General features: G+C 30.3%; 1 protein-coding gene across 1 annotated transcript; it reads left to right on the forward strand.

The window, feature by feature from the left end:
- The first annotated feature begins 12,034 nt into the window (after positions 1 to 12,034).
- On the forward strand, positions 12,035 to 15,581 carry LOC145566115 (uncharacterized). The gene is made up of 3 exons (XM_081625649.1): positions 12,035 to 13,073; positions 14,588 to 14,721; positions 15,117 to 15,581. Exons 1-3 carry the CDS (start codon positions 13,022 to 13,024, stop codon positions 15,579 to 15,581), a joined length of 651 nt encoding a protein of 216 aa, XP_081481775.1. The 5' UTR covers positions 12,035 to 13,021.
- Positions 15,582 to 16,009: the final 428 nt, after the last annotated feature.

Below are 16,009 nucleotides of genomic sequence, written 5' to 3' on the forward strand. Positions count from 1 at the left end.
AACGGGCTATAACGTATCTATATTTATAGGCCACTTGAAAAATCAATTAATCAAAATATCAAAATATGAGGTGGAATTTAGAGTTAGAACGTAGCACTGTGTATATTACAAGTATTTCAATGATTTAACAGTAAATAATGTATGCAAATTATAAATTCATTAATATTTCGTACTATACTACTGTAATTAATCTCAATTATGTCTCTGGAAAAGGGTTTTGATGTGTCAATCTCAATCATCGATGTGAAATTCATTTATGAAACTTTTTAATTGTCAATTTGTCATTGGAATACTAGTGATTTTCCTGTATTCGTATTTATGTGTTTGAGAATTAGTTTTACTCCCTCCATTCTCTTTTGATAGTTCCTTATGAACATTTTTCACGGGAATTAATAAACACAAATAAGAATAGTTAAAGTACATTGAAAAAGTAAATTGACATTGAATATGCAAAAAAGTAGAGAGAAAAACTAATAAAAGTACATGGGAAAATAAAATTTACATGGAAAAGTTAAATTTGCACAAATATTGTTGTAAATTGGAGGGAATTTGGTAAAAATTTAATATTAATGGCTGTTGGAAAAAACAAATATGGTGAATATTTTGGGACTAAAATTTGTCCATAAAAGACTATCAAAAGAGGACGAAGGGAGTACTTTAATTTCTAATGGTTGTCATAGAAATTGACCCATGAAAAGGTACTGTGAAATAAAAAACGGCAGATGGAAATTTAAGAAATATCTTTCTCAATTAGCCGACCTTGTTACTCTGTGTCCCAGCATTGGTGTACTGGAGAGAGTGACCTTATTGTCTTCGAACTTAGATAAATTTCTAGTAAGATTGGAATTAAGTTGTTAAAGGTAATACAGTACATTCGTTTTAAAACTAGGTTAGTCCCGTGAGATGCACGATATAAATATTTATTTTTATTTTTATTTTTTGCTTATTTGTATGTGATACGTAATTAAGAAAAACATAATAAATCGTGTGATCTAATTAGATAATCATATACAATTGCTATAAATACGGAGTATTATAATCATATATTATACTATATACTTCATAATTTAATTAAATTTTAAACTTATTTCTAAGATGTTAGCATTATTTTACTGGTTTATTTTTCATTTAAAAAAAAATCAAGGAACTAATAAAGAATGGAAATTCCAAAAACATACAATTGCTATAAATATATAGAGAGTAGCTATAAGAGGAGATAAAAAGCTTCTAAAAAATGAAGTAGTCAGCCACCAAATTTTATATTATTTTTAATCCACAAAAAATGTGTAGTTAGTCAATTCAATAATAAAATATTTAAGGAAATACGCAATTAATCTACCAATTTCAAACCTTTAATTATCTTGAAAAAAAAAATGATGTCACCAAAAGTTTAATTTGGAGGGAAATTTTTGTATGAGAAGTTGACAATTGGACAGTGATAATTTCAACGGCTATTACTTTAGTTATATTTACTAGTTTTTGGCCTCGTATAATGCACGGATTTATAAAGTATGATTTAGTAAATTTAAATTGAGTTAATTGAAATTAATTGATTTATGTAACAATTTTTTTTTCAAATTTGAATTTATTAATGTATATCCTTTAAATTCTTATGTTTTACGTATATAATAAAAGAATTTTAATTCTTTAATAGAATTTGTTTTAAGAAATTAAATAAATATCATTTTAGAGGGAAAATTTTTTCACAAAATTATGCCAAGTGTCCCTTTTAGTGATTAATTTAGTATATAGTATAGATAGATGCTCTTAACTTTTATTGTTTGCACAAGATCAAATTAAGGCAAAATAAAAGAAGAGAGTGTAAAAGAGTGAGTGGATCTAAGAAAAAAATGGTTAAAGTAATATATAGGGAGAAATCGGAGAATTAAGAAAATTCTAATTAAATGTAAGAAAAAGACAAATAGCAGAAACAATGAGGGAAAAAATGTAAATATTATCGGGATAATAATTGAATGTGGTATTCCAGAATAAAAGGGTAGTTCAAGGTGAAATAAAAAGGCGGACCTCACAAATGGATGATTTTGTTAAAAGGTAGTACTATCCAAACATTTTGTATTTTTTGGGTAATTTTCCACAAATTTTTTATTTTATTTTTTATTAAGATAGTTACTTACCAAATTAAAATCTTAAATGAAAATTTTATAGTAGTGATTTGAAATATGACTATCGTAATCTTTTAATGATCATATAGTTCATAATTGACATACTTCGTATTTTTTTTCCAAGTAATTAATTATATTACTTTATTAATGGTATTAAATATTATTATCGACATTTTTTTTATTTATCAAATTTTTAGTTAGCGATAGAGGTATCGTTTAGATAGCTTTTTTCAAACGTTAAAAAGAGTAGCGTTTAGAAGTAGCGGGTAGCGTTTGACAATTTTTTATTACTTTTAAAACAATAATTATGTCAATTTTGATATATTTTGATATTGTCACCGCTACTTTTTCCAAACACTCATACTATCAACCGTTACCTTGACAGCTAACCTCTACCCACTACTATTTATAATTTGACCGCTACTCGCTACCTTAACAGCTACCCGCTACTCGATCGCTAAAAGCTACCCGCTACCGTTACTTTTACCAAACAAGAACTATGTAATTTTAATCTTATTTTATGATTTCTCAAAAAATATTTATTTTATGTTGGATTAAAATTTTCAAATTTTTTTATTTACATTGTACTCCCTTCGTTTTTAAATACTTGCCCCACTTTCATTTTTCGGCCATTTTTAAATACTTCTCCATTTCCTTATTTGAAAAGCTTTTACAATATTAAATTAATTTTCACTCACCTAGTGAACCCACCATGATCATATTTTATTATTTTCATATTCTCTCTCTTCCAATTTTCTCCAATACTTTTGCTTTTTATAATTTTTTATTCTTTCACTAACCCCACTACCTCCATATTTTATTACTTTCTTCAATTTCTCCTAAAACTCCGCACATGGAGAAATGGAGCAAGTATTTAAAAACGGAGGGAGTAGATATTATAAGACTAATTGTGGTCATTTTATAACATGAAAAAATAAACCGACAATATTATATATTATTAAAGTAATATGATAGTCATTTTTCAAATGATCGCTGTAAAATCATCCCATTTAAAAAGAAAATCTAGATAGAGAATCCATTTATTTATTTTTTCTTAAAAAAATAACGTATAAAAAAAAATAAGGCTATGTTGTCATTATTTATCTTTTTAAACAAAATTTTTAAAATAGGTACTTTTTGTATATTGTTTTTTTAATCACATAGCTATAAATTTTCGGATTGTTTTAGAATGGCCACAATAATTTTGTAATCATTGTAATTTTTGAATGTACAACGTTAATATTTAAGATTACAACAAATATTAGTTTGGTTGACTAGATATAAAAATTAAAAAAAAAAGAAAAAGATTATAACATATATTAGTTTTAAATTCTTCCTCCTATTAATCTGTTTGATTTTTCATCAATGTCCTTCAATTCTTGTGTTTGATTTTTCATCAAATGTCCTTCAATTCTTGATAGTTCTTAACATTCTATTTTTTTCCATACATATTTAATGGAGTTGGTGGCTGTTGGGGTACGAAGGGTTGTAGGGGGGATCTCGGTGAAACTAGCTGAAGCGCTGGTTGCGAGATACGGCCTGCTGCTTGCTCGAAATCTGGGATACGAGAAGATCGAGCTCGAATGTGACGCATTGATTGTCTGCAATGCTATTAAGCAAAACGAATTGGCCTTTCTCCTTTTGATTTGGTAGTAGGTGATATCATTGTGGCAGGGGAGCAATGTCATGATTTTTCTATCAATCATATTAGACGAAAGGGCAATGTTGTAGCTCATTTGTCTGCTAGATTAGCTCCTGTTACTGGTGTTGTTGAACAATTATTTGTAAACTCATTCCCCCAAGACTTACTATAGAGGTTGTTATATACAATCGGGTATACCGTACACTCATGAGTATTTTCTCTCTTTTTGATGATTGTTTTTCATTTTATCATCAAATGAAAAACAAAAACTAACCTTAGGTTAATTAGGCGTACGGTACACTCAGATGTATATAACAAATTCTATACTAGCTTTGGTGGAATTAGATTCCGGTTGACATTATAAATGGTTTCCTCTGTTTCCCTTCCAAAAAAAAAAAAAAAAATGTTGAAGGTTGAAAGTAGGATACCTAGAAGTTAAAACGGCATCAATAATGTATGGCAGCGTTAAAGCAGTTTTTTTGGCAAATAGTTTTTGAAATTATTTTTAATTATAATTTCAAAGTAAAATGTAAGAATGGACAAGATTAATCGATTAATCTTTAATAAACGGTTTAGATTAAAAATAGTTACAATTGCTACATATTTTATGTGGTGTGGCCATTGAAAAGTCATCCATAAATTTTCAAATCCTAAAGTTTATACTCCGTACTACCTCTATTTTTTTAGTTGACACCATTTGACTTTTATACTATTCACATATTACACTTTGACTAGCTATATATAACTTTTGTGATTTTATTAATATCCACTTTTTTTTTAATATAATTTTACGATGTTGCGAATTAGAGATATTAATCGATAAAATAATGTGTTGGCAATCGTAATAATAGAATGATGTAAACTAAATAAAAATAGAGGTAATACTTTGTACTTCCTTACTCGATCATAACTGTTTATTCAACTTGGTACCTCCATGGGCTCCGTCACTAAACAGTGCACTACCTCCACCAGGCCATTATTACATTACCAAATATTTATAAAAAAAAAATAATTAAGTTGTGATTTGATTTGGACAAACCACTATCATTTGGGGCCTGTTCTGATTAACTAAAATGAGTTGAGCTGAGCTGAGCTGAACTGAATTGAACTTATTGGAGCTGAACTGAACTGAATTGAATATAATATGAGAGAAGGAAATTAAGAACTAAACAAAACTGAACTATTGGAGCTAAATTACACTCTTATTTTCCCTTTTTAGTAATTGATTTTTTATCAAATATCCCCAAATTATCCCTAAATACTTGTAATGTGGCATTTCCCTCGAAAAAAAAAGTTGTGATGTGACATTAGTTTAATTATTTTTCTGTTTTACAATTAATGGTTGTATAGAAACCACAATTTTCTCACTCATAACATTCTGAATCCATGTGCAGCACTATAATTGAATATGATTAGTCCCTTTTTTTTCATAAACAAATACTCCCTCCGTCCCTAAATTACATTCCTGTTTGGAAATTTACACGGGAATTAAGGAAGGTAGAATAAGACAAATAGCAATAATTTGATAATGCAATGGGAAATGTAAAGATAGATTAGTTATTACTCATGACATGTCATCAATCCTTTGCAAAAAAAAAAAGGACCAATTACATGCTCCTAAGTGAAAATTTTTAACCAATCATATTCATTGTAATTTGGCACAAGGATTATGAGTGGGATTAGGTAAGGATGAGTGAGAAAACATTAAATATAAAACAGAAAAAGAGAGTTGATTTACTAAAATAAACTTACCAAAAATAAAAATGAGGAATGTAATTTTGGAATACCAAAAATAGAAAGGAGGAATGTAATTTAGGGACGGAGGGAGTATAATTAGTCCTTTTTTTTTCCAAAGGATTGATGACATGTGGTTCATTTAATATCATTCTATCTTTGTTTAATTCAAAGATAGCAATAAATGTTTTGTAATTCTCATTGTACTTTCTAATCATGGGTTTAAAGGTTACTCTAATTTTCTTAATTCCCGTATAAATTTAGAAATAGGAGTATAATTAAGGGAGGGAGGGAGTAGTATGTTTGTTACATGATATGTACTATGTTACTTTTAACGCTATATATACGAGTACTACGAGGACAGTTAATTTGATAGTTATGAAGTAAGACCTATTTAATTGATTGGGAGTGGGAAAATCAACGTGAGGTTTGTATGAAATGAATTGTAGCCACATTTGGTTTTTTCATAATGAGTAAATGAGAGTGTCATAGTCTGTCTACACTATGTCCAATTAAGCTTCTATCACTTTAATTATTTTGGGACTGAATTCATGCCAAATAAGAATTGCTAAAAAAGGATAAAAAAAAAAGGAAAAAAAAACAAATATAGTGATGTGGGATCTTTTTATAATCGTCACGATATATATTTTCTAAATATCAACTTTTTATAATTTTTGCTTATCGGAAATAAAAGATATTAATGGTTGAATTTGTGCATTAGCAAACGTGACTAACGAAACGTGTCAACTAAAAAGAAACGGAGAAAGTACATAAAATATATTAAACAAATAAATATAATAATATTGGGTGGACCTATAATATATAGAGCTATGTAATTTCGCTTAACTACAAGAGGTTGTAATTCTACAATATCTAGCATGTAGCTAAATCAATAGCTAGCATGTATGAAATGAATTGTAGCCACATTTGGTTTTTTCACAGTGAGTAAATGAGAGTGTCATAGTCTATCTATGTCCAATTAAGCTTCTATCACATTAATTATTTTGGGACTGAATTCATGCCAAATTTCATCTGTCTGATCCTAATTGAATGGAATTGATTGAGACACACCCCATAAAAATTAAGTAGTGTAAACAGCTTAATTAATCATCAAAATAAGAATTGCTATAAAAGGATATAAAAGAAAAAAGACAAATCTATCGTTGGCAACTAGAGGAGGTTTAGAATGTCCTGAATTTTAAAGCAACGTCCAGATGTATCTTGCAGTGAAAGTACAAGTGTGCAACTAGTTTTGTAGTTCATCGTGCTCGGGTAAAGTATATATGGATTATTGTTGGTTTTGCAAAGTGTACGTTGTGGGTTACGAAGATAAGTGATCGGAGAAGGGTTCTTAGCTTAGAGTACGCGCGTCTAGAACGATCGACGAAGAATTTCAGATTTCTTCAAGAGTGAGGACACAGTACAGTGCGTCTTAATGTTAAGGAGTGTTAGGTTTTCATGGTTGTTGGTTAGTTTTCATGGTTGTTGGGTTAGTTGTTGTCTTCAATTTAGAAAATCAGATTATAGATTAGAGATATTTTCTTACTCCATAATTTTCTGTGTACGTAACTCATTTTCGGCCTTTTCTCAAAATTTATTTAGTATATAGTTTCTCCCTATCCAAACTTTATCACAATATTTATAAAAAATGTACTTTATATGATACTAGATTAGACTCGTGCGTTTTAAATAATTTTATTATTATGTATATGAAGTAATTTTGTTATCATGCATAAAAACATTAATTTTATCATTTGTGTAAAAATGAGTGGTAATTATTTTTTATTCAAAAATGTATAGTGTAGATTAAAATAATAATTGTTAAGAAAAATTAAAATAATAATGACAATTAATGACATCATCAATAGAAATGGAGGGAAACTATTTAATGTGAGAATGACACGTACGATAATGTAAGGGATGATGATGTCATCAATGTTTTGTTTTAGTAATAGTTAATAGATAATACACTTAAAATGGGGTTAAAAGGTTGTTAAGAGTATAATCAACTAGGTCATGAGTTTTATAGTGACATTTACATTTTAAGAAAGAGGGAGTATATAATGTATGTCTGCATGAATTAACACTAATTAACACTTTTAATCAGTAAATAAAGCTTCGTATTCTAGTTTAGAATTTAGCTAGCAAGACTACTCTTCATGGATTTAGAAACTTAAGGGAAATTGATAGAGTATAAAACATATTCTTGGGCCTCAATCCTACCAAGAATATGTTTTATACTCTATCATACCATTTTAAATTAGGGTGAAGAGACAATAGAATGACTTTTGTATTGCTTCATTATTATTCATCAATAGATAGAGTATTTATGCAAAACCTACGAACATAAGTTAGAAAACAATATTCCTAAAAAATATACTACTATACCATAATCATAAATCCTGAAGATATATTCTCTAAATAATATCTTGACATAAATAAAACTAAATATATTAGTCTTAATGATATTTACGGAAAATATATCACACATATATTTTCCGATATCTCATATCTCTAACAGAAATACAATACCAAGAATAATAAGCAAATAATTAGAAAGAAAAAATTACGCAATTTGAATGGTGAACAGACTTAACTTCGAATGAAGTACGTACATTATAATTGTACATGATCGATCTAGTACACTACACAACCTTAGCTTTAGCTTGTGGTGTATCAGTATCAGTAGCATAACACACATTCATGTTGTATTAGCTCCACTTGATATTTTGTTGTTTCATTTCATCTTCACTTTGTACCTAGTTTGTTCGACTTATAACTCGAACCTATCTCGTGCTCTAGGTCTACATACTACCATACCGGACTTGAATTGTACCTTTTTTTCTTATTTATTTGTACTTGATATAATTTGAAACCTAACCTAAGAGAGAGGGAAAATAAAAAGTAGTAAAGTGAAGGTATTATAAGACTTTGTTTGATTCATCTCATCTTAAGACATTATTATTTATTTTGGATTCTTATTACATTTTTACTCATATGATATGCAAGTAATAAAGTAATAATGACAATAAAAAACACAAAATTTATGGTCGATCATTATCATAATTTCTCAACGTGGAGCATGCATTATATCCTCTTCAGGGTTGTTGATTTGACGTGTAAGGCTATAGATAATTTGCAAAGCTGGAATTATTGATATAATAATAATTATAATAATACACTATTACATATTATTTGCAACGATTTGATATAAAGTAAAGAGGATTTAACTTCGAATGAAATACATACTTCTTCCGTCCCATAATACAGTTCTTGTTTGTGTTTTTTCACGGTAATTTAGAAATAGGAGGAAAAAAATAGATGAAGTATATTAATAAAAGTGAAAAGTACAATTATAGACAAAAATTAGAGAGAAAAAGTGAAAAAAAGTATAAGACATGTGCAAAATTTAAGGGTAATTTAGAAAGTACAATGAATAAAGTTAAATAAAGTGAAGGTATAATGATCTTTATATACTATCCAAAAATAGAAAAAGGAATAAACATTTTAAATCTCCAAAATAGAAAAACAGAAACTATATTATGAGACGGAGAGAGTACATTATTATTTTACATGATCAATCTAGTACACTACACTACACAACCTTAGCCTTAGCTTGTGGTGTATTGAAAACTATCAGTAGCATAAATGCATAATACACATTCATGTTGTATTAGCTCCACTTGATTTTTTGTTGTTTCATTTCGTCTTCACTTTAAACTGTCCATATTTATTTGTTCATACCGGACTTGAATTGTACCTTTTTTTCTTATTTATTTGTCCATACATATTTGTACTTGATATAATTTGAAACCTAACCTAAGAAAAAAAAGAAAAAAAAAAGGTAAAGTGGAGGTATTAGTAAAACCTTTTTTAATTCATCTTATTTTAAGACATTATTATTTATGTTGTATTCTTATTAGTAGTACTTTTTTACTCATTTTATAAGTCAGTAAGAAGTACTTTTTCCGTTTCTTTATTTTTACCCCATTGTCATTTTTTGAGTTAAATTTTGAAAACTTTAATCATAATTATCATCAATTTATAAAAGATAATATAGTTATGAGTAGTCTTGTTAAATTTTTCTCATTATAATATTTATTATTGTTAAATTTTTATAATTATTACGTATAAGAAAATAAAGATATAGACGATTTAAAACGCGTCTTGAAAACCATTTATATTCAAATAGGGCAAAAAAAATTGGGACAGGAGGAGTAATAATGACAACAAGAAACACAAAATTTATGGTCGATCATTATCATAAGTTCTCAACGTGGAGCATGCATTAAAACCTCATCTAGGTTGTTGATTTGACGTGTAACGCTATAGATAATTTGCAGAGCTGCAATTATTGATAAAATAATAATTGTAATATTTTCATCACGTTTCATTTACTGCTAAATTATTGAAATACTTGTACGAGCGACGGAGCGAGTACAGGCTAATACGTGGCACCTAACACTAGACTTCAACTCATCTTTTTTTTTTGGGTTTCAATTGGCTTATAAATATAGATACATTATTATGCACTGTTACTACAACACTTTCTTGTTTTGTAAAGCAAAATATTGTTCATCGTTAAGGATGCAATTTTTCACCATTGTGAAAATTATTTGTCACTCTTCACAAACCAAATATAGGAAAATAGAAAAAAAGGGAGAAAATTAATCAAATTTGCTGAAAAACACAGTCAAATTAATCAATCTGTTGCGTTGTTTTTCTAATATCACGATATTATCTTTGAAAATCAACCCATATACCTATTATTTCGACCATTTGATTTGATCAATAAAAGACAAGCTCAAGTTTAGCTCATTCAATAATTGAGGACATGAACTGTTTAATGAAAAAAAAAAAGAATAAATTAACAACAAAGGTCCCAACTATGGACGTCCTTCTTTAAAAGGTCCCAACTTTTGAATAACTAAGGGCAGTCCCAACTATTGTAAATATTTTCTTTAAACTGTCTGTGACCTGAATTTACCTTCTAAGCCGATTAAATAGAGCACGTGGCATTATTTCATTGGTTCTATTTCTTTCTTGGGAAATTGCTTCGTGTACTCTCAAGGTTTTAAAAAATGCACCGTGTACCCCTGAAAACTTTCAAATACACAGTGTACCCCTAAGGTTTGTAAGAACTTGCACCAAATACCCCTAGACTCATATAACAAATGATAATTTTGTTAAATTGAGACCCCATATAGGCTATAAGCACTACTACAAAACCCATGTATTTTGGACGCTTTTGCCTCAACGCCGTGGTTGTGGCGTCAGTGTACGATTTTGGGTTCCGTATTTTCTCGACGCTTTTCCAAGTCGAAGATTTTCTGGACACTGAAAAGCGTCGAGAAAATCACATGCCATACACGTGATTTAATATGAGCCCGCAATTTTAAAATTTAGGGGAAAAAAATAGCGGGTTGTATTAAAATAATACCCCCAATTATTTCAAAAAAATATATAAAAAAAATACCCCCAATTAATTAAACTGATGCCCTATTCAACAATTATTCTCTGCTCTCCTTGCACTCAACTGCCCTTAATCATCAGCGCTTCAATTTGGTTAGTTTCAGGGTGTTTCTCGCTCAACTTCAACGAATTTGGGGGGGATTTTCTTGTCACTTTCATAAATTTCAGGTAATATGAACTATGTAGGCAAGGTCAGGCCTAGTATTAGTGAGAAAATTCAATTTTCCTACTAAACTTCTGTATAAGGAAGCATCAGACAGGTGAGTGCTCATTGGGATGCATTACGACATACCCTGAGGTATGTTGCTCATATTGCAGGACAATGGATATTGTTAAAGGCTTCAAATGTTTTAACATTACAAGCATTTAGTGATTCAGATTGGGGAGCCTGCCTTGATTTCAGAAAGAGTGTTACAGGTTATGTTCTACAGCTTGGTGCTTCACCTATCAGTTGGAAATCAAAGAAACAAACAACCACTTCAAAGTCTTCATCTGAATCAGAGTATAGGGCGATGGCATGTGCAGAAGCAGAGGTAACATGGATGGTTAGGTTACTGCAAGAACTGGGTGTGGCAAATTTGCTTCCTATCACTCTGCATTGTGACAACCAGTTAGCTCTACATATTGCAAGAAATCTAGTATTTTATGAGAGGACAAAGCATATAGAGATAGATTGCCACTTCACAAGGGAAAAGGTATTGGAAGGATCAATACAATTGACTTATCTTCCAACCAAGTCTTAATTGGCTGATGTCTTCACTAAGATCTTGCCATCTACTCAGTTTTCTGATCTTTTTTCCAAGCTAGGACGGTTCAAACCACAGTCTAGCTTGAGGGGGGGTTTTGAGAATACTTTGGATCAAGCCCAAGCCCATCTCACAAGTGAGGTCCAGTCCACATGTTTTTGATTAGTCAGCATAAGTTTGTTAGTTAGTTATAACCACTTTTTCTATTATTTTATTATTTTCTGATTTTATTAGCTGGCTATATAAATGCCATTTATTGTTGTAATATAGAGTTAGTTGTAATAATTTCTCTTCTCAGGAATTATAAAATCCTCTTTTCTTCTCTCCTTTCTTCTCTCTTGCTCTAGCATTTTAATGGCAGATTGATAGTTTTGACAGACTTTAGCCTATATAAAGGCCTTCGATGTACGTTATTATTTGCTCATGAATGTAGTAGCTTTATTTACAACATTTTATTCTTATATTTGCATTCTTAGTGCAACACTAGCAACTTCAGATATTCTACAGTCATAGAAAATTTAATGTGCTGTGTGCAGGAGAGATTATTGGATTCATGATGCGCCAATTTTCCATATTTTGCGTGCATCTTTAAAGGGTGGTTAATGAATTTCAGACGGAGGGATGAAGTATCATTGAAAGTTTACGGATTATATCTTATAATTAATCCCGAAATTATAAGATATAATCCATAAACGTTCAAGAATGTAGATAATTAAATTGATTGCAAACCTTGATTTTAAAAATCGAAGCATATATTAATGATTATACATTAATCTTATTGAATTCATATAAATTTGGTAATTTTTAGATGTGTGTTGGATGAATAATGAAGGTTGAAGATGAAGTGTCCATAAAAATAGGTTGAAGATGAATTGCATCATTGAAGATACGTGAAGCTATCAAAATGGAGATGAAGCTGTACAAATGTTTTTTTTGGACGACTTTTATCAATTTTATAATTTATTTGGATGGTTGTTTATAATATTATAATTTGAAAAAAAAAATTACCCTTTAAAAGTAAGAAAACAAACAACACTTTATTGACTGGTCATGGCTTAAATGATGTGTAAAATAGATTTTTGTTAATTTTATAAAAATAATAATACTCAAAGGCTAAGATTAAACAACAAACATAATAAACGGTTCAGATTTAATCACCTTAACATAGTCGAACATAATAAATTCAGGTAATTGATCTTCAATTTGCTTTACATTTTTTTGATATTTATATATCGGTCGTTTTTTACTTACCCTAATATCTCACAATTCCTAAAATTTCGTTAAAATTGCGTATCATTCTTTGCATGTCTTCGATTTTGAATTGGAGTAGAACAAGAATCAGTCTCTTATTGCAAGGTAATTTTTTGCCATTAATTAGATAAATTAATTTCTTTTTATGTCTTTTTTTCGTGAGTTTTGTTTTAAAAATTAAGGTTTTCCTGTTTTTTTTTTGTATTTTTTTTATGGGTGTTTGTTATGAATTTTATGGCGTTTTCTAGGGTTTTAGTTCGAGATTTTTCTGTATTAATGTTACTAGCTTTGAATTTTATGGCTTTGCTTGTGAATGACACTCCTGTTTTGATGATTGTTTTGAGTTGTTTCGAACCTTGGTTTGTGGGTCACACCATGGTTCCGGGAAGGTTAGCTAGTTTGAAGGGGGGTTAGCGTGGTGGTGGTAGTCAGGTTCTTACTTCTTAGGGAGGTATATATAGTTAGGGGTGAGTGGATAATTAATGGTGGATATGACCTTTTAACCTATCTTCTTAGGGTGGGATATATAGTTAGGAGTGAGTGGATAATTAATGGTGGATATGTTTACATGTCAGATTCAACTTGAGCTGAGTATGTCTAATTCAGTCTAGTTGATTTGTGTTATCATATCCTCATAAGCTCTACTACGAATATGAAAAGCACATACATGAAGGACTAGCTCTTTTCCAGTAATGGAGTAAGCTAGAACTATTGTGATATATGCACTCTAATTTTCACTCAGGACTCAGGAATAAATAAACTAAATTACATGTAGAAACTGACGCAAGGGTCTGGGAGAGCCAGTTGTGACAGATTGTTGATTTGATGATTGCCTCCATGAAACCTTGCCATTGCTTCGCGAGAAGACTTTGCAGCCAGACACCACAAATTATAAACACCACAGGTCTAGATTCTTTTGCCCCAATACAAATTCCCCGGCTTCATCAGTGTTTTTTGTCTAGATTATAACTTGGTTATCCAAGGGTATATGTGGCTTAAGTTATATGTGTATGGTTTTCGAGGGGGTTTTGTATTTTTAATTTACTTAGGTTTTTAGCTTCAGTTAGACGATTTTAACTATGGACTTGGGCAATGATTTGTTGCTCTTATCATATTCAAGTACGATGATGCTTCAGTGAACTTGTATTTGTAAGTTGTTTCATTGGTGGGTTTTATTTGTGCTTTTAGTTTTGTCTATAATTTCTTCTACAAACATCATGGTACTTACATGTGATATTTAGTTACACATTATATAACCTTTGTTGTATTGTATTATGGTCTTCAAGTTTCTGTCAATGTTGTGGTAAATTATGATCATGTAAGATGTCTATTGTAATGGTCATGTATCTTTTACTAAATTCTTTTCTGTGATTAGTGACCTTGTTATGTTCTTGGTAATGTCGTGTTGTGTCTAACAGTTATTTGAGAATGCTTATGACTTTTTATCTGAAATTCCGATTGGACCTTAGTCACCTTACTACTATTTTACGGAGTACATTCTGGTACTTAATTGTCTGATTTATGCTTCTTCCATCATCGGTGTTATGAAATAAATGTGGCTGAATATATTGGCTGCCTTAGTATTGTAGCTATTCTGATTCAGATTTATGACATTATAGGTCCAAATCTAAATGGTCTTATTGGGAGGCAGTTAGGCTCAGCTGCAGGATTTTCTTACTCTTTTGCTAACAAGAATAAGGCCGTTTTGTGGGGAGAAGATACATTGTACGACAAGCTGCTGAACCCAAAGAAGGTATATTGATGACTTATAATTGTACTCTTTTCATCAAATTGATTCCGGAAGCCTATGTTAAATCAAAATTCGCTACATTGTACAACTTGGCTTGTCCCTTGGCTTGTCCTATGTATTTTGGCTTGCTTATCTTAATGACTAAATGCCTTTTTTCCTCTGTCTTGTATTTATTCATTAGAATTAACACTTTTTATTTGGGATGGAATCTCATTTGGGTTTGTAATTTGTAATAAGGTTGCTCTTCTTCATGGATGTAGTCCATGCTACTTATGTTTTTCTTAGAATTTAACACAATTTGAGTTGCCAAATGATGATATCTGAACATTTGCGCAAGGTCTTTGAGTTCATTTTTAAAATGACTGTGAAAATTTCTTAATGACTAAATGTTGGTATAGGATGATGTTACAGCTAAGGTTGAAGAGCTGAGGATGATACACCTTAAGATGTCTAAACAAGATCTCGAAGATGAAGCGTTTCAGCAAACTATGTATCGCGATGAGATTCCCGATCGTCTGGTGGGTTACGGACTAGGGGTTAAAAAGAGGAACATTTTCGGAGTGCGTGGTGTGTTAAGGAAGGAAGGGTATGGAAAATTTCAAAAGAGGACTATTGTGATGGATAGTGTTAAAGAAGAAGTGAATGCTTTGCACAAAAAAAACGATACACTATCTCAAGAAAATGAAAAGCTGAAAGACCAGGTCGGACACAACAATCTTCTTCTTAAAGCACTTATTGGACAGTTTTCTGAGATTGTAGGTGCAGTTTGTCAAGGGAATATATATCCAATTTTTCTAAAGAAAACATCTGAATTCTTAGAAATGGCAAACCACCGGGTAACAAAGTCGCATTTCTCTTTATAACATGTGTTGTGTTTAGATGCTAGAGTCCCTATTTTTGTGGACCAAAAGTCTTATAATTGCATGGCTCATATTGATGGTTATATTATCTTGGATTACAAATCACAAGAAAATTGGTTAAGCAAATACTAAGAGTGCCACAAACTTGTTAAGCAACTACTTAGAGCTGAATTTCAGATCTGAAGTTCAGAACTGAAAAATCAAATTTGAAATTTGAGCTGAAATCAGAACTGAATACAGAGCTGAAATCCAAAACTGAATTCAGAGCTGAATTTCAGAACTGAATTCAGAGCTGAATTTTAGAATTGAATTCAGAACTGAATTCAGAGCTGAATTTCAGATTTGAAGATCAGAACTAAGAATCAGATTTGTTGTTTGATTGAGCGTGTTTCTTGAGAAATTGTATTTTTTTTTTAATTTGATAGGATCCT

Source organism: Chenopodium album, chromosome 11 (assembly GCF_948465745.1).
Source record: "Chenopodium album chromosome 11, dcCheAlbu1.1, whole genome shotgun sequence".
In the NCBI taxonomy this organism is placed as follows: Eukaryota; Viridiplantae; Streptophyta; class Magnoliopsida; order Caryophyllales; family Amaranthaceae; genus Chenopodium; species Chenopodium album.